This window comes from Bipolaris victoriae (genome assembly GCF_000527765.1).
Source record: "Bipolaris victoriae FI3 unplaced genomic scaffold scaffold_53, whole genome shotgun sequence".
Taxonomy (NCBI): Eukaryota; Fungi; Ascomycota; class Dothideomycetes; order Pleosporales; family Pleosporaceae; genus Bipolaris; species Bipolaris victoriae.
Genome location: NW_014575339.1, coordinates 69325 through 92574, shown reverse-complemented (window position 1 = coordinate 92574; position 23250 = coordinate 69325). Strand labels below are relative to the sequence as shown.

The 23250-nt window shown below is 52.5% G+C and overlaps 11 protein-coding genes across 11 annotated transcripts; 5 read left to right on the top strand and 6 right to left on the bottom strand.

Annotated features, from left to right (window-relative positions):
- Positions 1 to 605: 605 nt before the first annotated feature.
- Positions 606 to 2495, bottom strand: COCVIDRAFT_101962 (hypothetical protein; the record flags this gene model as incomplete). The annotated part of the gene is made up of 7 exons (XM_014700127.1): positions 606 to 677; positions 732 to 1089; positions 1138 to 1451; positions 1499 to 1545; positions 1594 to 2105; positions 2223 to 2364; positions 2423 to 2495. The coding sequence occupies 7 exons, from the start codon at positions 2493 to 2495 to the stop codon at positions 606 to 608; spliced, it is 1518 nt and encodes a 505-aa protein (XP_014555613.1).
- A 1017-nt stretch (positions 2496 to 3512) lies between these two features.
- On the bottom strand, positions 3513 to 6698 carry COCVIDRAFT_38655 (hypothetical protein; the record flags this gene model as incomplete). Its single annotated transcript, XM_014700126.1, has 7 exons — positions 3513 to 3579; positions 3631 to 4791; positions 4838 to 6046; positions 6113 to 6237; positions 6294 to 6310; positions 6459 to 6553; positions 6604 to 6698. The coding sequence occupies 7 exons, from the start codon at positions 6696 to 6698 to the stop codon at positions 3513 to 3515; spliced, it is 2769 nt and encodes a 922-aa protein (XP_014555612.1).
- Positions 6699 to 7188: 490 nt separating this feature from the next.
- Positions 7189 to 7822, bottom strand: COCVIDRAFT_101821 (hypothetical protein; the record flags this gene model as incomplete). The annotated part of the gene is made up of 2 exons (XM_014700125.1): positions 7189 to 7554; positions 7637 to 7822. The coding sequence occupies 2 exons, from the start codon at positions 7820 to 7822 to the stop codon at positions 7189 to 7191; spliced, it is 552 nt and encodes a 183-aa protein (XP_014555611.1).
- A 465-nt stretch (positions 7823 to 8287) lies between these two features.
- COCVIDRAFT_38653 (hypothetical protein) lies at positions 8288 to 9910 on the top strand (the record flags this gene model as incomplete). The annotated part of the gene is made up of 1 exon (XM_014700124.1): positions 8288 to 9910. One exon carries the CDS (start codon positions 8288 to 8290, stop codon positions 9908 to 9910), a length of 1623 nt encoding a protein of 540 aa, XP_014555610.1.
- Positions 9911 to 10621: 711 nt separating this feature from the next.
- Positions 10622 to 12469, top strand: COCVIDRAFT_101948 (carbohydrate-binding module family 50 protein; the record flags this gene model as incomplete). Its single annotated transcript, XM_014700123.1, has 1 exon — positions 10622 to 12469. One exon carries the CDS (start codon positions 10622 to 10624, stop codon positions 12467 to 12469), a length of 1848 nt encoding a protein of 615 aa, XP_014555609.1.
- Positions 12470 to 13100: 631 nt separating this feature from the next.
- On the top strand, positions 13101 to 15052 carry COCVIDRAFT_101860 (hypothetical protein; the record flags this gene model as incomplete). Its single annotated transcript, XM_014700122.1, has 2 exons — positions 13101 to 13309; positions 13366 to 15052. 2 exons carry the CDS (start codon positions 13101 to 13103, stop codon positions 15050 to 15052), a joined length of 1896 nt encoding a protein of 631 aa, XP_014555608.1.
- Positions 15053 to 15487: 435 nt separating this feature from the next.
- Positions 15488 to 16444, top strand: COCVIDRAFT_16858 (hypothetical protein; the record flags this gene model as incomplete). The annotated part of the gene is made up of 2 exons (XM_014700087.1): positions 15488 to 15752; positions 15939 to 16444. The coding sequence occupies 2 exons, from the start codon at positions 15488 to 15490 to the stop codon at positions 16442 to 16444; spliced, it is 771 nt and encodes a 256-aa protein (XP_014555573.1).
- A 127-nt stretch (positions 16445 to 16571) lies between these two features.
- On the bottom strand, positions 16572 to 17102 carry COCVIDRAFT_101931 (hypothetical protein; the record flags this gene model as incomplete). The annotated part of the gene is made up of 2 exons (XM_014700121.1): positions 16572 to 16706; positions 16743 to 17102. The coding sequence occupies 2 exons, from the start codon at positions 17100 to 17102 to the stop codon at positions 16572 to 16574; spliced, it is 495 nt and encodes a 164-aa protein (XP_014555607.1).
- Positions 17103 to 17650: 548 nt separating this feature from the next.
- Positions 17651 to 19928, bottom strand: COCVIDRAFT_101930 (hypothetical protein; the record flags this gene model as incomplete). The annotated part of the gene is made up of 3 exons (XM_014700120.1): positions 17651 to 17998; positions 18052 to 19672; positions 19726 to 19928. The coding sequence occupies 3 exons, from the start codon at positions 19926 to 19928 to the stop codon at positions 17651 to 17653; spliced, it is 2172 nt and encodes a 723-aa protein (XP_014555606.1).
- Positions 19929 to 20253: 325 nt separating this feature from the next.
- COCVIDRAFT_38647 (hypothetical protein) lies at positions 20254 to 21097 on the top strand (the record flags this gene model as incomplete). The annotated part of the gene is made up of 3 exons (XM_014700119.1): positions 20254 to 20789; positions 20845 to 20949; positions 21013 to 21097. The coding sequence occupies 3 exons, from the start codon at positions 20254 to 20256 to the stop codon at positions 21095 to 21097; spliced, it is 726 nt and encodes a 241-aa protein (XP_014555605.1).
- A 471-nt stretch (positions 21098 to 21568) lies between these two features.
- COCVIDRAFT_101897 (hypothetical protein) lies at positions 21569 to 21931 on the bottom strand (the record flags this gene model as incomplete). Its single annotated transcript, XM_014700118.1, has 1 exon — positions 21569 to 21931. The coding sequence occupies one exon, from the start codon at positions 21929 to 21931 to the stop codon at positions 21569 to 21571; it is 363 nt and encodes a 120-aa protein (XP_014555604.1).
- Between the last annotated feature and the right edge of the window lie 1319 nt (positions 21932 to 23250).

Here is a 23250-nt window from a genome sequence, read left to right as displayed (position 1 = left end):
GAGTAGCGTCGTGGAACTGGGATGTGCTTGGTTGATGTCGACAAGGACGGTTGTGTGTGTGTGTGTGTGTGTGTGTGTGTGTGTGTGTAAATAGATGGGAGATACTGATGTGCTGCTTTTGTTGCTCGATGTTGAAACTAGAGGGATGATGTAGAAGAAATATGGATTAGTAGTTCCAGTACTAGCACTATGGCGATTTAGGCTCTGTATTTCCGAGGACTTGAGGGTCATGGGTGTAGTTCCGATTAGATAATGAGAAGACTTTGCTATGGCAGAATAAAAAAAAAGTAGCAAAGGTGTAGAGCAGTGTTGGTGTTGAATGAGTAAGGTGGATTGAACAATGTAAATATCTCGGACTTGTGAAGCCAAAAAAGGGTGCATGCATGCACAGTCACTTAAGAAATCATTCATTGGATCACATCACATCACAACAGAACACGCAAGAAATAGAAATCAAATCATGAACAACCCGACAATGCACATCAGGAGCTTCTCATTCTTTACAATGCAGCAATTACAGAATCCTTCTCACTAGAGCAGCCACATGCCCTTTGCTACATACATCATAACTATACAGTTGTTGCCCGTTGAGCGTCACGGGCGCCCTACATCTGTCCCGTCATTGCAGGGCTGCCGTGGCGTTGATCGAGGTGATCATAGTTGAGTTCGAATTCTCTCTGTTTTTCATGTCAGTTATAGATATTTCAAAATAGACACAAGAGATTACGCACCCTCTCTCTTCTCCAGTTGTTGACGTCAAAGAAGAGGTACCAGCCACGTTCTTCCTTTGGTGAGAGACGGATGGGCGCTGGCAGATCTGGGTCTTTCATCATCCACTGCTGGAGCTTGATATGCCATCGCCAGTCGCGGTTGTACAATTCTTGTGCGGCAATTTCCTGTAGGATGTCTCTTGGGTACTGGTAGAAGATGGCGAGGAGCGTCTCTGCTGAGAAACTCGTCATCTTGGAATGGAGTGGTGGCACATTTGTCACCGTGTACGCTGCTGGAAGGGTGAAATCTGGCGGTATTACTGGCTTGACGTTTGATTCGACAAAGGGTGAACCAAATGTTGGATGTAGTGGCAAGTTGCTAGAGGCGCTGTTAGCGAGAATATTCAATGCGTGGAAAGGCACTCACTCAGGTCGACTCAAATCCAAACCCAGAACAGTCAAATCTTGGCCCATGGCTAGGGTGGAGTAATCAGGGCTCTCCATCGGAATCATAGATAAAAGGCCGGGCAATCCATATCGTTCTGAGTCGGTCATCTCGGATAGCTTTTTGTGTGGCATACTCTGAGCATTTGGTGAGCCCATAGCATCAGCCCCAAATGTCTGCTCGAACTGGCCTTGCTGGGCCCGTTGAGCGCCCGGAGCAAGGTCACCACCACTCCGCATTCCTATCTGATGACCCAGGGAGAACATATTGCCAGACTGGGCTGTCCGTTGGTTGCTCTTCATATTGTTAGCTAGCGCACTACTTCATCCCATAAGGCACATACATCTGAAGGGTTGCCTGCTCGCATGTTCTCAAATGGCGTTCGTGATGCTGATTGCGTGAGTGACTGGAGCTGCATGCGATTTTGCATTTGCCTACCTCCACCTGGAAGGCCCCTTCCACCTACAGTGGGATTGATGCCCCGATCTTGCTGGCTGTCCGTCGGACTTGAAAGGCCATTCCGTGTTTGCCCGAGCCCTGGGAAAGCATTCGCGTTGGTTCCAAATGCCGCAGCATTCTGTATTAACCCCGCTCTTCGATCCGGGGCAATGTCTCCGCCACCGCCACCTAACGGTGGAAACTCGTCAATGTTGCCTGTCTGCGGCTGGACACCTCCAAGTTGACCGACACCCCCCTGTCCGCCGAATCGGTAGTCATCGCCGGCTCCCGAAAACTGGCTCTGCGACGAATCATCCTGGCCCTGGTTCTGATGTTGCTGATTCGAAGCTTGCCCAGCCTGTCCCTGACCTTGCTGTTGGCCTTGCCCTTGTGGCCTTCCTATCGTGTTTTGTTGATTCTGCTGTGTTGTTCGTAGCGTCGGGTTTGCCCACATCTGTTGCGCAGACGTATTTTGCTGCGTTTGCGGTGCGCCTGATAACGAGGGGAACTCCCTGTAATTGTCAACATCCAAATCGTGCTTCTCATATTCCACCATGTTCCACATCTCAGGCTTCCTCTTGCCCCACAGCCCTTTTGTGTCTTCTTCGTCGTTGTAAAGGTAGGCTTACTCAAGATTTAGCGGCGTATGTGGCTGCGAACCACCCATTGCTTGCGCAAAGCTTGACATGGCACCATTGTTTGTCCTTGTTTGCGCGTTTGATAGTCCCGGTGCGCCCATGGGGGCTCCAAATCCCCATTGAGACCCGCCTCCTGCCCGCAAACCGAGGTCAGCCTACTGATGTATCTGTCCCTTCAAGAGCATTCTCACCCATCTTTCCGTTTTGTAACCGGTTCGCGCCTAGGGGTGCCCCGCGGCCCTGATTCTGTTGTGCTTGAAACATCGCCAAAGACGTACGTCGTCGTGGTTTTGGACTCTAATCTATAGTGAAAGGGTAGTCAGTATGGTGTTATCAAAATACTAGAGTTGGAGCTGCGCTGCAGGCAACAATACTAGAGGCAGGAAATTTTACAGGGCACGTGTGGTGATAGCAGCGACAAAGGGGACTGGTGATGATGCAACTGCTTCGTGGGTGAGACCGTAAGGCGCAATGACGGTAGCTCGATTGCGACGTGCGGCGTGGTGCGACTCCAATTCGGGCTTTACAGATTAAGGGGGAGCAAGGGGACCGACAAGAGTTGTGCGCTAAGAAATTGTCACAAACCTGATTCCAGTATTGCTAGCCAACTCCTGTGTACGTGGATGCGTCTGGCTCACGTTGTTCTGGTCCGTCTCGCGTGCATGATGTTGGAGGTTCCGAAAGCCAAAGTGTGCTAGGCCAAACTAGGTATAGAACCAAATGCGGGGAGCGGCAACCGGTGGATCATCCGCCGCGACCGCAAAGTATCGAGCACTGAGGCCTGTAAGCTTGGAAACATTAGTGCAGGTTTGTCATAGTGTGCATGTTTCTATTAATTAATTTCAGGATGTGTTGTCATTCTGCTAAGTCAGGTGAAGTTGGTAGATTGTATCAAACCCAACCAGGGACGATACACTCCTCCCTAGGCGAGCATTTCAACAAAAAACCACAGATTACAACATTATCATAGCATTTGAATCCTACTGGAACATACTGAGCCAGTCCAAGCAGACGCCAATCTTTCAAGGCATTGAATGGTGGCGCGTAGACAAGACGTAGATGAAGGACTTGATCGTGACCAGATGAGCTTAAATCTTATGAATTGGTTATTTTGATATGGTATACAGATTATCCTAGCTACATTTACAGCCCAGACTAGGAAGAGACACGTCCATAGGACGCGGACTCGTTAAACGCCTTGAGATGCTTTCTTCTGCAAAATGGCGCCTAGCTACTACGCCAACTCGAAAATGCACAATATGCTGCATATAATTAAAAGGTTTATGAAGGACCTTGTTGAAACAGGTGTGACATGTCAGTCTCGCCGTTGATGCCAAAGAAGTTGAACCTATTCCAGAACGTCAGCGGAGTGAAGAACAATATCAGAAACACAACATACCAGTCATCTACATTCAGGCTCATGGGCACAATGGGATTGTGTCTACCCCCAGAACTATTGCTCCAAGCATCGTCCTGTCCACCGTGCTGTTGTTGATTTTGAGACATCATCTCCACCTGCTGTTGCCAAGCTTGATTACTGTTGTTCTCGTACCCTGAAGACATGCCTACATTGGCCTGCGCGGGTGGGATCGACTGCTGACCGCCCGCGGCCTGCTGCTGTGAATGCTGGGGAATAGACATATTTTGGGGCTGACTTAACGCAGGATCTACAAGACTGTGATTCTGCATTGGCGACATTTGTGGGAAATTGACTTGAGTATCAGCAGGGAACAATTGATCTGGTTGGAAATTCTGCCAGACCTCCTGGCTGATGTTTGGTGTGTCGCGGGTGATGAGGAAAAGATCTGGCGGCGTGCCAGGATAAGAATACGATGGGTTGAATGGGGTTGTAGGGCGTGTTCCCGATCGTGATGGTCCCATGAAAGCGTCTTGGTTTTGCCGGTTCATTTGCGGTGATCCTGTACTCATCTGGGGCATCTGTTGCTGAGGCTGCAAATCGCGAGAGGGTGTAACTGCGGGAGTCTGTGGTCTTGATCGCTCATAGGATACCTGCGCCGCTGGAGGGCCGCTCGGGACTGGAAAGCCCAAGTCCATGTCATCAAATTTGCGTTTAGACGATTCTTGGGCAGGTTTCGGTGGTGGCGGTGGTATTGGCGGCGCAGAAGGAACCTTATTTTTCTTGTGATTCCTACCCGCAGCCTTTTGCAAACGCTCCTCAAGATGCTTGTTGCCAAGAATGGACTCGAACAAGGTATGGACCATCTTTGCAACAAGCCAGACTTTCGAGACCTCCTTGAGAGCATCTAGACAAATCTGCAGTCGCTGCTCCGTCGCCGAGACGATGGACTTGTTTGAGGATTTCATCTGATATACATGCATGATGAGCGCCGAGAACAAGCTGTAGACGATGAATGCCGGTGTATACCGTATCTCGTCGTGAGCTCGGAGGTTTTCGATAATTGAAGTAATCATGGCAGCTGCTTGGTATGCAATGTTTCTTGAAGGGTAGGCATGCTCTTCGCCAAAACCGTCTAAATTGTTGGCCTTTGGTGAGCCTGCCGGCGGCATGTGTGCTCTGTGCAGAAGACACAAAGTAGTGCTGCTGGTGTTAGACTAGGTTATTTACATGTAGCGGGGAAACTTACTAGTAGTTGGAGTGGAGCAAGGCAGCCCAGAAATGGTGACGGCTGCGGTCCCACTGCACTTCGGGTGGACAGTGTTGTAGCCAATCGGCAAGAGCCATGTCACTGTGAGTGAGGTCAATAGCATTTGACCTGCGATGTTTTGACGCGACCGAATACTGTTGCGACAGCACCAGTCCCATAATCTCGCTCAGTTTGACATAGTTGATAAAGAATTGGACATGGATCGGATCTGGTGGGTACTCTGCAAGGTGGTCCGTCTCGTCGTCAATAAAGTCGTCTTCTGATACCATCTCTACATCAGAATCTTCGGGATCGATGGCCACTGGTCTGCCAAGTGCGACAGCTACTGAACGGTCGCGACTGTACAATGTCCACCAAATCCTCTTCCATAGGCGTTTGTCAGATCGGGATAGTTGCGAGCCTTCGACGCTTCGGTGCATGCCTGAGCCCTGAGCTACTACGATTGCCACTCTTGTCCAGTAGAAGACGTTCTTGGTCACATCCTCAGGTCCCTCCCAGTACCAACCCATGAGAATGAGCGCCTGAACAATGGTGACCCTATCGTCCTCGAAATTGGCATCGTAGAGGGCCTTTGCGCGCTTGTAAAAGGTCATTGCGGCGGGCGTTGTCGAGCCGCTGGAGTCCATTAACTGTGCGTTTGTGCAGACACGCGAGCCTGCGAGGAGTATGGCCTGTAGCAGGAGAAGCGAAGGGGGGTTCTTGGGATCGCGGTATTGGCGCATGAAGCGGCTGCGGTTGATCACAGGAACGACGGGGGCTACCCATTTGAAAAAGGCCTCGACGAGTTCGTCACACAGAGCGCGCGGGGGAAGTAGGAAAGCACCCCGTTGGTGTAGTATCTCAATCTCCATGTTGTCCATCTCATTAACTCTTGCTTTTGCGCCTCGCACATTTTCGGGCAGGGGATAGTGGACGACATCGGTGGTGCCGTAGCGGTCGTGGACAAGTAGCGACAGGTTGGAAGACTCGCCCAGATATGCTACACGGCCAGCTTCCTTGATCGGGGCCCTGGCAAACTTTGGTTTCATGAATTGCACATAGGTTCCATTATGGGTGGCCTGCTGGGCGGCGTAGGCAGACGAAACGGTGGTGGACGGGGTGCCATCTTCGGCGTTGAACACGGTTGATCTCTCGCGCGGCTCGACCGAGGTGCTCGCTGGGGAGCGGTCGTCGCTGTCTCCTCGCTCACTGGTGTAGCGTCAGGCTTGTACAGGCAGGTTTGTGTGTAGATGGTTGGGGGTGCAGTCATGGTACCTTTCAGCGTCCTTTGCGCGGGCCGTCTGTGTCTTCTTGCGCTTAGGCTGGGGAATGCGGCACTCGATGCCAAAGGCGGTGCAATTGGTGCAGGGAATGCCGAGCGAGGCAGCGTCGCATCGTACCTGTAATCGTGAGCTTAGTGGCGGCAGCGGGGCAGATATGGCGACCAAGTGCTCACCTTCCTGGCGTGACATGCTGCGATGCGTCGTGGTTAGCAATCGTCGTCTCTTGTGTGGTTGACCGAGGTGCCGAGGCTCGTGCAGGCCCTCTCAACTATCCCACCGACCTCGACAGCATCTTCTCTCGCGCGTCAGGGGATTGCGCAGACGGGTGTTGCACTCACTTTCGCACGCCCGGCTGGCGCGTTGTCGGCGGAACGAGGGATGTCCTGGGCCAGCAGCGGCGGAGGCAGCCTGCGACTGTGGTGTTGTGGACGGCCTATACGATCATGAGCATGCGGTACTCGAAGGGCGCGCGACAGCACCTACGGAGACGCATTACTGCTGGGCTGGGCTGCGAGCGGCTGCGGCGCTGCAGGCACTGCAGGCACTGCGGAGGCCATGAAGGAGTGCTCGGCCGCCATGTCGTCGCCGTCTCGATCTCACTCAGCGTTGTCGTCGTCGAGGGATGATGTTGTGATTCGCCCGCCGTCTGGTCGTCTTCTGCGGTAGGTAGCGACTAGTGCGGGCGCTGGGGTGCACGGAAGTCTGCGGCAAAAGCAGCGATCAGATCACAGCTGCCACACACGCGACTGTGCTTTTTACATACTTACTGTGCTGCCTGTCCTCCTACTCGGCCTGGCAATTACATAAGCGTGCGATGGGTTTCAGGTCGGAGACATGCCTGGCCGCCTTCACTCGTTCCCAGTTGCGCTTGTGATGCACCATCTGGCCATGTACGCCCGCCCAGCGCCGTCCAAGCATGCACCTGCAGGCCATTGTCTCCATGCATACATGCCTGCCTACGCATGTCCCGTCGCTTATCGACGGGGCCGCCATCACATGCTGCGGCCCCTGGGTGAAGGATCACATACTAAGTTCAGACGTCCGCTAGTAAATGACAATCGACACCGATCAAGACGGCTGGGCCTCCCCTCTGCGCTGGAAAGCCTCGAGCTTGACCGCCTTGTTCGTCGCGTTGATGTATTTGAACACTATCTCGCCCGCCCGCTCATTGACGACCTCTTCCTCAGAAGCAAACACAAACCGCTGATGCTCCACCGGGTCAAGTACGACGGCGTCAGCATGCTCCACCTCCATCTCGAAAATGAGCTTCAACCACCGAGTCGTCGGCCGACCGGGCTTCTCGTCCTCAAATGTAAACTGCGCCACCTTTCGAAGCACCCGGGTCGCCCCAAGTCCCGTTTCTTCCTTCAACTCCCGTGCCGCAGCATGTAGAATTGTTTCGTCGTCATCTTCCACCTTGCCCCCGGGAATCTCCTGTTGTTTGTTAATCTCCACTCGTCGCACTTGGCATGTGACAGTGCCAATCAAAAGCAACATCTATCCTCCGCAAACTTACCCAGAAATCGGGAAACGCTCTTTCATCGGCTGCACGTTGTACCAGCAGAAGCTTGCCATCCTTGTCAAACACCACTGCTCCAGTGACCAGGACATCATGTTGGGGATGTTGACTCAAGTACGCTGGTGCAGGAATGGCAAACTCCTGCAAATCAGCCGAGTACTCTAGAGGTTTAGGAGTGGTCATGCTGGAAGTAAGCTGATCTTGAATTGCACAAAGTGATAGTCGTGTTGGATCGTGGATTGTAGCCTGTGTGTTGGGGCAGCTCATCCAGGTTATGTACGATGCTTCTACCGTCGTTGCCTTGAGCCCCCCTAACGCACCCTACGTGGGCCCTCAATGCTGCAGCCTGTCAATGCAAGCAATACTCCTTTTTTTTAATCTGCACGGCTGATTTGCAAGAAAAGAGCATGAGTCAACCTGCTTCTCAACCTGACAAAGTTCTACTACAGGTTGCGTACACGTGACCCAACCCTTCGGCGCGTCTAGCTCCACGCTAGATGGTGAATTCAGTGCGTCACGACCTTGACGCGCCCTCGTCACCATCGCTATCGCACGGTCGCCGCCCATTCTGAGCTGACCTCCCACACCCTCTCTCGGCTGCGCCAGATAATCATTGCCACCAGAAAGTCATACTGATCGCTTGCGACAATGCCTCGTCCACCTAGAGCAAAAGTCGCGTCGCGTGTCGCGAAGCCGAGCAAGCCAAAGGCCGCCCCCGCGGTCAAGCAGCAAGCGGAATCCATCCCAACACCAACCAAGAAAATTAGTGAACCAGTCAACAACCTCAGCGAGGATAGCGATGGTCTTGTTACCAGGACCAGATCAACGCGATCACGGAGAAAAATGCCGGGAGAGAAGACACCAGAGGTTCATGACGAAGCTGAGCTCACAATGACTGGCGCGTTGCCAGCGGAAGAAGAAGAACAACAACAAGTCCTAGAATCATCAAGCAAGAATCGCACACCAGGGTCCAGCGCTTCCAAGCGAGCCCGAACAAGCAGGAGTAGCGCTAGGAAGTCTACAGGGAAATCATCGCCTGCTGTCACTGCACCTGCGCAACGAGACATCCAGGCTGAAAGTCCACATGCAGAAGAGGACAGCGGCTTTGGCGATCTGACTTTCTCATCACTCGGCTCAAACTCTCCAGCTCACGGCACACGCCCACCATCCGCTGTCAAAGTCGGCGCGACACCTGCACATGAGAGATCAATCCTAGCTTTGACCAACTTCAAGCGGAGAGCCCGACAGCCAAGCTTACTGCGCATGGTACAACAGACGACAGACGTCGAGGATAACGACGATGATAGTCTGGACGATACTGACAATCTCGACTTTGACGACTTCCTCCCACACGCCGAATCAACGCCCCTCAATGTGCGAAGGCATGCGCCTGAACAAGAGGCACGGAATGATAGTGGCACTCACGTTTCTAGCTCTGGTTCCCGTGGCAGAAAGCGGAAACTGTCGCCAGTAGTCCAGGTACCACAATCGTCACCCCCAGCCAGTCCACAGTCTGCAAGTGACACGGAGCCGGAAAGATCTCAATCTCCCAGCTTACCAGAAATCGCAACACCACGTAGACAAGTCGTTGAGCAAACCCAGGAGAACCAAGAGCCCATGAGTGACACATTGGCATCTCCCATGTCAAGCAGTCCATTACGAGAAATATCCAGGCCCCCGCCATCACCGACACATGCCCGACCACGTCGTAGAGGACAGCGAGCCAAAACACCAGTGATAGATGATGAGTCCGAAGGCGAAGAGACCGAAACGCCCGCAAAAGCTAAACGGGCGTCCAAAAAGAAGGCAGACCAAAGTATTTCAACCGCACAGCTCAAAGATCTGCTGCCTCGTCGGCGCAATCGTTTACGTGATCGTGACGAGTTTGATATCGAATCCTCGGAAGATGCTGAACAAGCCGACTCAGACCAAGACGAGTTGCAGATGCCCGAGCGAAGGATCCGCCAGCGGCAAGGCGCTGGAAAGCTGGCATCACCAAAGGCAACAAAGAAGACAGCGCGCGGGAAGAAGGCTGGACAGGCGAAAGCATCAAAAGCCGCACAAAAGTCCAGTAGGACTTACAGTCGTAGGATTTCTTCGGACAAGGAGAATGAGACTGGGGCCCAGAACGAAGCAGAGACGACAGAGGTATCTGCGATTGAGCATTCTGAGAAGCTGGCTGCGATAAGAAAAAAGTTTGAGGAGGTTGATGCCTTTGAGCTGGAGTTTGAAGATGTGGATCCGACAACCAGCTCCAGTCCTTTCCGATGACCAGCACACTTACACGTCCACTAAGTGATGGTCTGCCTTTTTCGGTGTTCTTTGCAGTATGATGATTGATGAAACGCTTTTGTATGTTCGGTGCAGGGTGTATTAGTAGTGTGTGGCGTTTGCTTTCCAAGCGGTCAGATGATCCAAAGCCATCAGATGGCAATGACTTTGCTGTAGAGATGAATACATATAAGCACTAGCAATGAGTGATTTAACATGTCAATTCTCGATTCTTTACCTTAAAGCAAGTGCACAGTGAAGGTTCGCAACTCAAATGGCCCGAATATGGCTTGGTACCAAGCCGATCGTTATCTGTCCTTATCGTCACGCGGCGGTGCATAGTGACCTAGAGGTACGAGGGCCCTAGTAAGCCGCAATTACTTACGTATCAACTTCATTTGGGCGCATTGCACGTCTTCTCCTAGTGACTTGGCATCGCAGGTTCTGGCGGTTGGGCGGCACAGTGCAGGGCCGTGCTTGATTGAAGGGGTCCAACTCCGGTTACGTTACGTAGCGCTTCCTTTCCCCAGCTATTCGAGACTCACGACACCCCGGCATCCGCCCACACACATACTCACAACACACCCAGCTCTTGCTCTCGACACCCGCGCAATGTTCCCATAACCCTCATGTCATGCGGCTTCCCGATCACTCCAATCATTTGGCCTATGCAGCACCACCCTTACCCACTCCGCCTGGCGTCCGCATGCCATGAACCCCTCCAATGGCTCTTCACTATCCACCTCCCAGAGCGGCTCGACCCTGCGGCCAAGAACCAAGAGGCTGATATCGGTCGAAGATGACATTTACGCGACCGACGGGAGCGACAGTGGCCCGAGTAGGAGTACCTCGAGACTACCCTCGCGGAATGCCTCTCCCGGTTCGCTTTCACGTACGGGAACCGCCTCATCTTCTCGTCTCAACATAACTTCCACTCCTTTATCCTCCTTTCAGCGCTCTCCGAGCGCACAGCCTCTGAAATCGCCCTCACTAGCATTGTCGGGGCTTCTGGGGAACTCATGGTCGGCTATCCAGGGTATCGCAGCCACCGTCATGGCTAGCGACACCTCAGAGGGTACCCGCAAGAGAAAATCCGGTCACGGACGCCGCACATCGACGAGCGCACCTCCACCGAAGCACTGGGGCCCCGCAGGCGCCGGTTCGCATGTGGGAGCCGGAACACATGAGGAGAGGGAGGCTATGGTCAGGGCATTGAAGCGCAAGGACCTCTTGACTGCCAACGAACATTTAGCGCCAGACTCTGTGGGCCGCATAAAGCGCAGAAACTCAGACGAGGACCTAAGTACTTCCGTGGCTGCCGCTGAGAATGACGATCAAGACGCACTCGTATACATCCACCATGTCCGACCACAGGACACCCTGGCAGGGCTAAGCATTAAATACAATTGTGAGCAGGCGGTACTACGCAAAGCGAATCGCATGTGGCCAAACGACAGCATACAGATCAAGAAGCAAGTTGTGCTACCAGTAGATGCTTGTGGCGTCAAGGGACGACCAGTACAAGGGCCAGATGCGCTTCCTACAGAAGACCTCCTGCTAGGGGAATATGCCGATAGCTCAAATAGCAAGGATTCGGCTGCGAACACGCAGGGACTCCCCAATGGTTGGAGTTCACCAAAACAAAAGAACCAGGACACTTCTACTACTACCTCTTCTTCTGATCCAGAACCGCCATGGAAGCATGACTCTTGGGTACTACTACCTAACGAGAGACAACCAACAGAGATTGCCCGGATGCCACGTAGAGCGTTGGGTTTCTTTCCGCCAGCCCGGCGAAAGTCTCTTGCTTACTCAGACGCCTCTACGCCTCGACCATCTGTCGATGTCCCTCGCTCGTCCACGTCGACAAATCCCATCACGAGCTCTCCTTCTCAACCCGTGAGGCCGCGTGCATCAAGTAATCTTTCCTCGACCTCAGCGCACAGTCGACAAAGAAGTACGTCAGGCAAAGCCTGGGCTCTGCAAGGCCCCGGTGGTGTAGGCACATTGGGCAGAAATGTACGAAGCCCAGGGCCTGCGCAAGATGGTCTGAACAAGAAGTTTGCTCAGTATCTACCGAATGTGGCGCCACCACCCGGCCAAGAATACTTTACACCATGGGCGCCAAGTTTACTAGATGCGGGTGCAGGAACACCGAGTCAATACGGTGGTTCCGGAGCTGTTACGCCACTTGGCGGTCCTGGTCTTGACTTCCAGGAATTAGGTGGTGCAATAGAGGGTTGGGTGAGGAAGGTCGGTACACAAGCGCAAAAGCTTCTGAATGAACCAGGCACCCCCGGACAGGGCAAACGGTCTGCTGTACCCGTAATTGGAGCTGTCGGCGGCGATTTGGGTGACCTCATAGAATTGCAAGATGATGCTTTCGAAATTGGAGACGAAGAACGCAACAGGGGCAGGTCACGAGCCGAAGAGACGCTCGCTTCGACCGATGAGCGCTCAGCGTCAAGGTCTGCTCAGCAGTATCAATCTGCCAGACCAGATATCAATCTCGTGCTCAGAGAAAGGGCACGAAAGAGCGAAGGAAACAAGAAAGACTAAGCGGCAATCAAGCAGCTTCGGAGTTGGGGTTGGAGTTTATAGCTGCATGCATGGTTTTATAGCTTAGTGCGGATTCCGGTGTGGTCCTGCGTATTTGCAATGCATTGTTTCTGTACAGCGTCTCGTCATTCCTGTACTTATCGTTACCTTCAAGTCAGGTTGGATCGGCTGTAAAAGCATAGGCGTAAAAAGTACATCTGTGTAGAATTCAATATAAAGACGGGTTTGGTCGGATTGCCGAACACCGTGCACCTCCACCGAACCCATAGCGGGACAGGATCAAGATGCGCTAAACACACTTGCACGTGCACAATTTGGTGCTCGGCTTCTGGCGTCTAGCACTAATATCAGTCTGCAAACGTGGGTATCCTAGATGTTGGTCAAAAGTGCATTAGGCAGGTCGCTTGTTGCCCTGCGGCATCGATCGGCATATGAAGTTACTCCACCCCGACTTGCTCGATACCTGACTCTATCAGCTGGTCGTCCCGCCCTCACTCGCACATTGTCTCTGCCACTGTTGTTGTGCCCAGCCACCGAACAACGACAGCCTCATCCCACCTCCAACACACGTCAGATATCGCAAACCCAAAGAGCACGCTTCGCAACGACACAGCACCTCGCCGCCGCAGCCATGGCAACAGGATCTAGCTCAGACCCGCGTGTTGAAATTCGCACACCGCGGGACCCCAACACCTTGTCCAATTATCACAATTTTGTGACAAGGCATACGAGCGTGGATTTTGACATTGATTTTGAGCGCAAGAGGCTCTTCGGTAGTGTGGTGCTTACGTTGGAGTGTTTGACAGATGAGGATGTGAAAGAGGTTGTACTAGATGCGAGGTATGTCTGAGCAAGGGAAATAGCAATTTAGCCAAACGCATTACTAACGAAACAAGCTACCTGGACATCTCCGTCGTGGAGGTTGAAGGCAAGAGCGTCAAATTCAACGTTGGCGACCGTGTAGAGCCATATGGTAGCCCGCTCTCCATCACTCTCCCGTCTCAGGTGCCAAAGGGCAAAACGGTTGATATTGAGATCAAGGTTGCCACTACTGACAAATGCACGGCACTGCAGTGGATGACGCCCGCTCAAACATCAAACAAGAAGCACCCGTACATGTTTTCACAATGCCAGGCAATTCACGCACGATCAGTGTTTCCTTGCCAGGATACTCCAGACGTCAAATCCACCTTTAGCTTTGCCCTTCGTTCGCCACTGCCAGTCCTTGCTTCGGGTCTGCCAACGGGCGCGACTGACTACCAGGCACCCAAGAAGGATGGCGAGAGTGGCACTATGAAGTATACGTTTGAGCAGAAGGTTCCAATGACTGTCTATCTTTTTGCTGTTGCAAGTGGTGATTTGGCATCCGCCAGCATCGGTCCGCGCAGCACCGTCTGGACTGGCCCTGAAGAGCTTCTCAAGTGCAAGGACGAGCTCGACGGAGAAATCGAGCCTTTCATGAAGGCGCTCGAGTCCATTGTTTCGCCTGCTTACCAGTGGGGACAATACAACGTACTCATTCTGCCCCCGTCCTTCCCATACGGAGGTATGGAAAACCCCGTCTGGACCTACGCCACACCCTCCATCATCTCGGGGGACAAGCAGAATGTTGATGTCATTGCCCACGAATTGTCGCACTCTTGGTCCGGAAACCTCGTTAGTGCCGCCAGCTGGGAGCACTTTTGGTTGAACGAAGGCTGGACTACGTACTTGGAACGCAGAATCGCTGCTGCCCTTCACGGAGAGGCACACCGCCATTTCTCTGCTATCATTGGCTGGAAAGCGCTTGAGCAAAGCATTGAGAATTATGGAAAAGACCACCCCTACACCAAGCTGGTCCTGGACCTCAAGGGTCAAGATCCGGATGATGCATTCTCCTCTATTCCATACGAAAAGGGGTTTCATGCCCTGTACCAGTTTGAGCTGCTGCTCGGAAAGGACAAGTGGGATTCGTTCATTCCCCACTATTTTGATACGTTCAAGTTCAAGAGTGTAGACAGCTACGACTTCAAGAGCTGTCTGATAAACTTCTTCGAGAAGGATGCAGAGTCCAAGGCAAAGTTGGATAGCTTTGACTGGGACAAGCTGTTCTACGCGCCTGGCTACCCAGTCAAGCCGGACTTTGACCAGACTATGGTCAAGAGCTGCTATGAGTTGGCGGACAAGTGGGAGGCGCTGGTCTCGTCTTCGGGCGACTTTAAGCCCAAGGTGTCAGATATTGAAGGATGGGTATCCAACCAATCCGTCGTCTTCCTCGAGCGTCTCCAATCCTTCGCAAGCAAATTCTCAGCTGAGAACGTCCACTTGCTCGGTGCAACTTACGGCTACAAGACTACTCAAAACATCGAGGTATCATCGCGATACTTGAGCATCGGGCTCATGGCCAAGGTAGAGGAATCGTATCAGCCATCGGCTGAGCTGTTGGGTCAAATTGGTCGCATGAAGTTTGTGAGGCCCATGTTCAGGCTGCTGAATGAAGCCAATCGCGATCTGGCGGTCAAGACGTTCGAGAAGAACAAGGACTTTTATCACCCAATCTGCAGACAGATGGTCGAGAAGGACTTGTTTGGGAGGGAGAAGTGAGGAGATGGAGAAATAAGGGTATGTAAAAAAATGAACGCAGTCTTGAACTTGTTATGATTATGTCCTTGGATCTTAGTGAACAGCCTTGAGGTGATGGTCGTATATGTTCTCTGATAGAACAGTGGAACTCATGATACTACTATCAAGCTTCTACCATAATACCCTCGGAATAACTCCAGATCTAACCCCAGCTCTCGGTGGCACTCAGCCGAGAAACCAGACGTTTCTCGCGGCGAAACGCCCCGCCGGAATACCCAAATCGGAACTTCCGTCCCCACCTCCACGCATACTGGGCTGTTGCATCACCCACGGAACCCCCGTGGCGTGTGTTTAACCCCTCATTCAACCGGAGAGAAGACAAGACCCCATCGTTGCATCTAGCCCGCATCTTATATAAAAACCCGCATCCCGAGCCGCCCGCGAAGAAGAAAAAAGATGGCACCACCCAAACGCGCTCTGTTCTCCCTCAATCTCGACACAGACGCCGACCACGTCTATCAAAGAGTCGAAGACCACAGCAAACCCAGCGACGAGCGCATCAAAGTTCTTGAGACAAAAGGACCTACCCACGGCCATACCGATCTAAGTTTCGTAACGAAGCCCTTTGAAAAAACCGTAAATCGAGCCGTTGAAAACGTCCTCGACGGGAAAAAAGTCGTATCAAAAGAAGGCGAAATAACATACTCGACCACCAGCTCCGGTACAACACGATCAAAAGGACGAGTCACACGCAACAACGAAGAAGACGACCTCTCTTCCGACCACGACGAACCCAGCAACCTAAACATTGTCAGCAAATCCAAGCGACGCTCTCTAGAAAAGAAATACGACACTTCTGAACTCTAAAACACACTCATATCCCAACCTCGAAGAAAAAAAATGGCAGACCAAACCCCCCTCCGCATAGTCGTAGGCTGCGACGACGCAGGCGTCGGCTACAAAAACACACTAATCAAAGACCTCGAATCCGACTCTCGCGTCGCCAGCGTCACAGACGTCGGCGTGCCTTCCTCGTCCGACAAAACCGCCTACCCACACGTCGCCGTCTCCGCCGCCCAACTCGTCGCTGAAGGAAAAGCAGACCGCGCGCTGCTCATCTGCGGCACCGGCCTTGGCGTCGCCATCTCCGCGAACAAAGTCCCCGGGATCCGCGCCGTCACTGCGCACGATAGTTTCTCCGTGGAGAGAGCGATCCTGAGTAATGATGCGCAGGTGCTGTGTATGGGCGAGCGCGTTGTGGGGATTGAGTTGGCGAGGAGGCTGGTGAGGGAGTGGTTGGGGTATAGGTTTGACAAGGGGAGTGCGAGTGCGAAGAAGGTTGAGGCGATTATGGAGCATGAGAGGAAGAATTTTGAGGGCTTGGTTAAGGATCAAGCGGGTCAGAGCTGTTAAGTCTCCTTTTTTTAAAAAAAAACAGCTACTTATTACGAATGTATAAAGCATTGTTCTTTTGTTCTTTTTGATGTTTGACTTGACTTGACTTGAATAATATATATCGTGTTATGTATATAAGTGATTCTCACGACCCAAACTCCCAAACATCCTTCTTATACCCCTCCGTCAACTCCTCATCCATGCCATATTTCTCCTGCCACTCCGTAAAACCCCCCTTAAGCACCACCACTTTCTGCTTCTTCCCCCCTTCCTTCCCTTCCTCCGCCTTCTCCACTCCCTCCCCTTCCTCCTTGACTTCGCCCTTCGACTCCACTCCCCCACTTCCCTCCACTCTCTCCTTCTCCCTTAGATACCTCAACGCAGCACTAGGACCCCGTTGCTGACTCAACGCACAGTGGAAAACTACAGTCTCCTTGTCTTGTAGTGTGCGTAGGAGTTCGGGTAGCTTGAAGTCGAGATCGCTGGAGGGGACCCATGTGGAACCTCGGATGTGGCCGCCGATGTGGTCGCTGTCGCGCACGTCGATGATAGCTGTGGAGGCCGGGAGACTGCGTTTAGGCTGTGCACCTGTGGCTTCAGAGGTGGAGGGAGTAAAAGTTGAAGCGAGGGTTTCGCGGTCTATGAATTCGAGGTCTGAGAGTGTGATTGAAGACATTGTTGCTGCGGGGCTGCGCGCGGGGTTGCGAGTGCGTGGTAGTAGATTGAGGCGGAAGCGTCGTAGAGCCAGGTTGGGCGGGAGAGGGGGACGGGATTATATTCTGAGCGATAAGGACAGCGTGGACAGCGTGGGGTGCCAAAGAAAGAGGGTAGGTTGTGGCTTTCCAAGGTGTTTACAGTAGGTGACGTAAAAGGTTGGCGTGGGCGGGGCAACGAGGACGGGAACGCGTGGGCGCGTGAGAGGCGTTCGGTTACACATAGAGGGGAAGTCGCAATTGACACGGGATATGGCGACATATTCATATATAATACAGCCTTGCGAGTTGTACGTTGATAAACCAAGATATATTCATAACCAAAACTGAAGACGTATAGATATTGCAATTGAGGACCAACGACACATCATCAGATTCAGATGCTCATATTGACACCACGCACCGCATACATCCACACTTTGAAACCCCCATGCAAACCAAAGGTATAATACACATACCGTATCGCCAAGAACGCCAAAGAAGCCTCCTAAGCACGCCATTACCCAGGAGCTTAATCATGCTTTGCGCCCCCAAAATTGCCATTACCAAGACCGCCCAATAGCCCGTCCTTTTCGCCCAATTGAAAGTACGATCCCGTGGTACCGAACTGCCTTCGTCGCCTCGACTTGCCAAACAGCATAATTGCCGTGAAGAAACCAACAAACATGCCCAATGAGATGAATGGATGGTTGCCGATGAAGTGGCGAACAGATATGTAAGTGCTCATGAAACGGCCAGTTGAAGACTTGGGAGCAATCTTGGGAGGGTTGGCGGTGACCATTTTGATCGTTTCCAAGATAGCGGCACGGGAAAGGCGGATTGGCTCGCCGGAAATGGTGCTGTCCCAGTAGCGGCGATTCTGTATTGAGTTAGTAAGTGTGATTTGAAGTGATAGTTGGACAGATAGCTTACATCCTCGTCATTGATGATGACACTCTCGCCGTCTTTGATGTCAACACCGTACGTAGTCTTGATCCAGCGCTCCCAGAAAATACCATCAACCCACGCGAAGCCAACCTGGACACGATCAATCTTATCCATGTTGATACGGATGTTCTTTGCGTTTTGGAGAGCACGCTCGTCATTCTTGTCCTCTGCCTCTTCGATGCGGAGCTGCTTGGCATCACGGAGCTCTTGTCGGGAGAGTTGAAAGGCTGTTTCCTGCTTGTCAATCCACTCCAACGCGGCGCTCTTCAGCTCACGCTTGGCAAGAATGAATTCGTCAGAACGGTCTCGGTTTAGTATACCCAGAACGACAATCTTGCCATCCATGATATCGCGGGCATTGAGGGCAGTCATCTCTGGGACGATTGGCAACCAGACCGTCTTCATCCAGCTAAGGACCTTCTTGACATCGCGCATCTCAAATGGCGTCCGTGGCGGGTAGTACGTCGGGTTTCCATCTCTTGCCACCATCAACCGCGGCCAGGTAGAAATCTTGAACCGATCAAACATGGCCTTGTCACTTGTCTTGACAAGCTTAGCATGACCAACCAAGCTAAGAGGAAGTCGTTCTAGCGCCTTAAAGTCCTCGGAAGTGGTCGCGTGATCGTAAAAGTAAACGAAAATGACCTCCTCCTTTTCTTCCATTTTCTTAAACTCTTCGGCGGTTACGTCTGGCACACCAGCACCAATAGCTGCCGCCTTTTCAGCATAGTCAAGCAAGTCGCCCAACCCACGGAGGCCGTGGTACTCGACACGCTCGCCGCCGCGGAAGAAGAGCATAGTTGGGTAGCCTTTGACATGTGCCTCCTTGCACAGCTTCTTTTCGGCATCACAGTTGACTTCTCCAATGTTGAGCTTTCCCTTCATTTGGCGCGCAAGATTCGCCCAGGTTGGCGCAAGAGCCTGACAGTGGTGACACCACGGTGCATAGAACTTGATAAACCAAGGTTCCAGTGTACTGATGACATGCTTCTCAAAGTTGTCTGCGGTAAGGATTGTGACGGTACCAGAGGGATTCGCAGTCGAGGCTGGTTTGGCGGGTGCGGGAGATGGCTTGGTCTCCTTTGTAGGAGTTGCTTTGAGTGCTGCGCTTGCGCTGGGCTTCGCACTGGCAGCTGCTGGTTTCTTGTCCTCGACCTTTTCCTTTTCCTTCTCTTTCTTGTCGCCATCGCCAGCCTCTTTGGGATCAGGGCCAGTCTCTACAGAGGTAGCGCCAACCTTTGGTAGCTTAGGACCACCCTCCTTGCGGGTACCAGGCCGAATGGATTCCAAAAGTTCCTCTACCCAATCGCTAAAGTCCTTCAATTCCTTGGAGCCTCGAAGTTTCTGCTTTACCTCGCCGTCCTGGATGAACATCAGAGTCGGGTAACTTTCAACCTTGCGGTCCTTGCAGAGATCAGCGTAGGCGACGCAATCGACCTTGGCAAACTTGAAGTCATAGTATCGTGTAAAAGTGTTTAGAGAATCGCTGTCGGTATCGTCCGAGGACAGAAAGGGTTTCGAAGTATAGTAGAACTCGTACGCGGTCTGGTAGATGGGCTTGAAGTGCATGCAGTGGCCGCAATAGGGCGAGAAGTACTCGACTATCCTTGGCAGTGTCAGTGAAATCAATGACTGAACCAAGTGTCTGTCTCGACTTACCAGTTGCCCTTCTTGGTCTCCGTCTCTATTGTGGTTGGTGTCAACTCGATCATGGGCGGGACCTTCTCGCCATTGAAGGTGGTCTCTGCGCCCTTTTCATCCCAGGCGTCATCTTTGCCGACATCATTGGCGCTTGGTGCGTCTGCAGCGAGAGTGGAGGCTACCGTCGCCAGCGACAGTAGGGCGTAGAGTATGGAGCGCATGGTGGCGCTGGTGGCGGCGTGCGGGATGCGCAGAAGAGGAACGGCTCCTCAGTATGGCCGTTCACGGGCGCTGTAAACGCTGTAACAAGCGTACGTATTTATCCCCGTGGCCCCTAAAGTTCGATTGTGAGGTTGTGTGGTGACACCAAGAGGGAACTGTGTTGCTAAAAGTATATTGTCCCTGAACGCTTACATGGGACGGCTGTCTCTCCGCCCCGGCTCCACATTGCTTGGCAAGTTGCATCTTCGTCCTGACGGCATCAGCACCGCGCACGCAAGCTATCCATTGCGCCACGACCCCGCCTCCAATCCTCTCCCCGCAAACATGAGGGCCGCATTCCGCCTCCTCGCCAGCGTCAAGCCCGGCCAATTCCTCGAGCCCGGCGCGCCAACCGGCCTCACAGGACTCTTCACCCACCCGGCGCCGCGCTCCACCCTGCTCTACCACTACAACGCCACTCTCGACAAGCTCAAGCAGCTCCCCGAGTCGTCCGTATACCGCCAGTCTACCGAGGCCCTGACCAAGCACCGCCTTGCTATTGTCGAGCAGTCCAAGCCCGCAGGATGGGACGCATGGCAGGAAAGAATCAAGCTGCAGATTAGCGATGACCCGGACAACTTCCAAGTCATCAACACAGCCAACGGACAGACTGTGGTTCTCCCCCCGCAACCTTCTGTTGACGAGAGAGACAAGGTCGCAGAGTGGGATGGCGAAGCAGTACAGACTTTCCCCGAGGGCATTCGCTCATCCGAGGAGCGCCTGCCCCACGCCAAGAAGATGAAGGGCGACGTCAACTACACGCCCGAGCGCGCCTTTAGCAAGATCAAGTTTGAGCCCGAGCCTCAGTACACTGTTGAAGCGTATGTCATGGATGGCGAGGTGGAATACCAAGACGGGAAGCTGACGTTTTTATAGCATCTCGGATCTTGAGAGCAGAATGGGCGCAGGTCTGATTGAAGAGGTTATCGAAGTTGCCGAGGGCGAGCACAAGCTTGTTGATGTTATGATCCAAGCAAAGGTGTAAGTTTGTTTTTTTGTTGATTGTATTTTTTTCAGAAAGGAGTATGGTCTAACGATACATAGATGGGAGCCTCTTGAGGAGCAAGCGCCAGAAGGCCAGTGGTCATACCATGAGCGCAACACGCACACCAGCACCCAGAAGCCATAGATGGGGTTGGTGTGAGAAAGGGGAGAAGAGAAAACACACTTGTAAATAGATGGGGTGTGTGGAGAAGAATGATAACGACGTACTCGTTACGACTTGAATGTGTTAGCTTGACTTTGCTGACATGAAATCATGACTGGGATCCGTTGACTTTATTCATTTGCTTAAACATATTGGCTTCACTTGCTGACATGGAGCCATAACTTGATCTCATTAACTTAATTTATTGGCTTGAACACATTAGCTTTGACTTGCTAACATGAAATTCTAATCCCGACTTATCGACTTGAAATTCCAATTCAAAATCATCATCGCTTGGAAACCCCCAAATCTACCTTATTGTCCTAACCCCATTTCCTCAAAATTCCATCTCATCCCCCTTCCCTCGATTCCACAACCTCACCCTCATCCCACACATTAACACCCCCAATTTCCAACCCTCATAATCCCCCTGCATTCCTCTTCCTCTCACCCTCACTTCCCCCCTTCTTGACCCCCCTCACCCCCCTCCCCCCTCAACGCCCCTAACCTAACCTGATTCCTCTTGACCAAAATCCTCAGTGTGTTCTGCCTCTCAATCTCGGCCATGGACTCCCAATTCGCAATGCGCGATAGAGTGCCATCTTTATTCACCACGAGCGGTCCCAAGTGGTCGAGTTTGACTGCTTGGCCGTCGACGTTGAGTTGGGTCGTGTTGTCGTTTGTGGAGGGTGAGGGGAGGGGCAGGGGGGCTGCTGAGGTGGATGCTTGGTCTTGGTTTTGTGGGGAGGTGTCTTGGGTGTTTGTGGGTTTTGCTTGTTCGGATGGTGGTGGGGGTGGAGGGGCAGATGAAGACATGTTGCGGGTGTGGTGCTGGGATTCGAGGTGGAGGTGAGAGGTGAATGGAGTTGTGAGTGAGGTTTTTGCGTTTATGCGAGGAGCGCTTGATGGATAGAAAATTGGTTGTCGCTGCACGCGTAGAATTTGAGCTAGAAGTTTTGATGGTTGCATGAATGGCATTGAGAAGTACAGAATCAAATAGTTACAGAGTGATTATATGGCTGTTGGGGTTGCGAGATGTGGAAATAGCGTTAGAAGCTTCTTGTTTATGGTGGTGCTTCTAGAAAGCTCCGGGCACTGTAGCTACATCATACGCGCGTACCCAGTGCTTATTTTTTGCAAGAACATCACGCATGGAAAATGGAGAAGAAGTAGTAGGAGTCTCTCGATTCCATAGCCCAGTATTTGCACCAACTCTCAAAAGACTCTGAAAAGTGCTCTCTTCAGAATCAGCATCAGCAAATTATGCATGTTGTGTGTGGGGGTCCCAATCAAAATAGGCAAGAATCCACAGCCAGGGCGTCCACTTTTTCTTTTCCTCAGGATATCTGGTATACAACGCCCCACTAATACCGCCCGTGTGAACCATCTTCCGCCTTCGGTATCACGTTTATTTTTTTTCCTTTGTTCTTTGACATAGGCGAGTTTGCAATGTTATCTCAGCGTTATCGAACAAGGAGCATGGACCAATTACCTCGGCCGATGGCAGCCACCATGGCACTCTACATACGTAGGTGTACAGAATGTTGATGGCCTCGAAACGCTTGGTTGCTGGGTAAGGCCCTGGTATGGCGCAATCACATACACAAGGTGCATTTGAAACAAGAAGGGTTTTGACAGAAGCGAAAGAAGGCTGTGGGTGGACATGTCCTGCATGCACGCCGGCAGCACGATGGATGAGGATTGCAAATGCGTGTGTGTGTGTATGTAGGATGCGGCACAGTGTACAAGGGGCGACCCAGGGAAACGGATGGCAGCGACAGGCGCCATATCTTGAAGACACACGGGTTGCCGTGTCCCAGCAGAAGCGTGTCAACTGCCGCTGCAAGGCGGACCCCAACCCAAGCACCCGCGTTGAGGCGTCGATTTCACAGCGGCAGGCGAGTTGAAACAAAGCAGGGCAGAGGACGGCGGAAGAGTCCATCCGGCCACAGCATGGGCGGCGAGTGGTATGGTTTTGGCATAGTTGTGGCACTACGGCTACGCAATGTGGACGTCAGGGGGGCCCGTTCCAGCCCTCACCGGTCCTTTTATTTTTTATTTTTTTTCTTCGGGGAAAGCGGGCAGACCAGAGGAGGAGAGTGAAACTCACGAGGTGCATGGCATGGGGGGGGGGG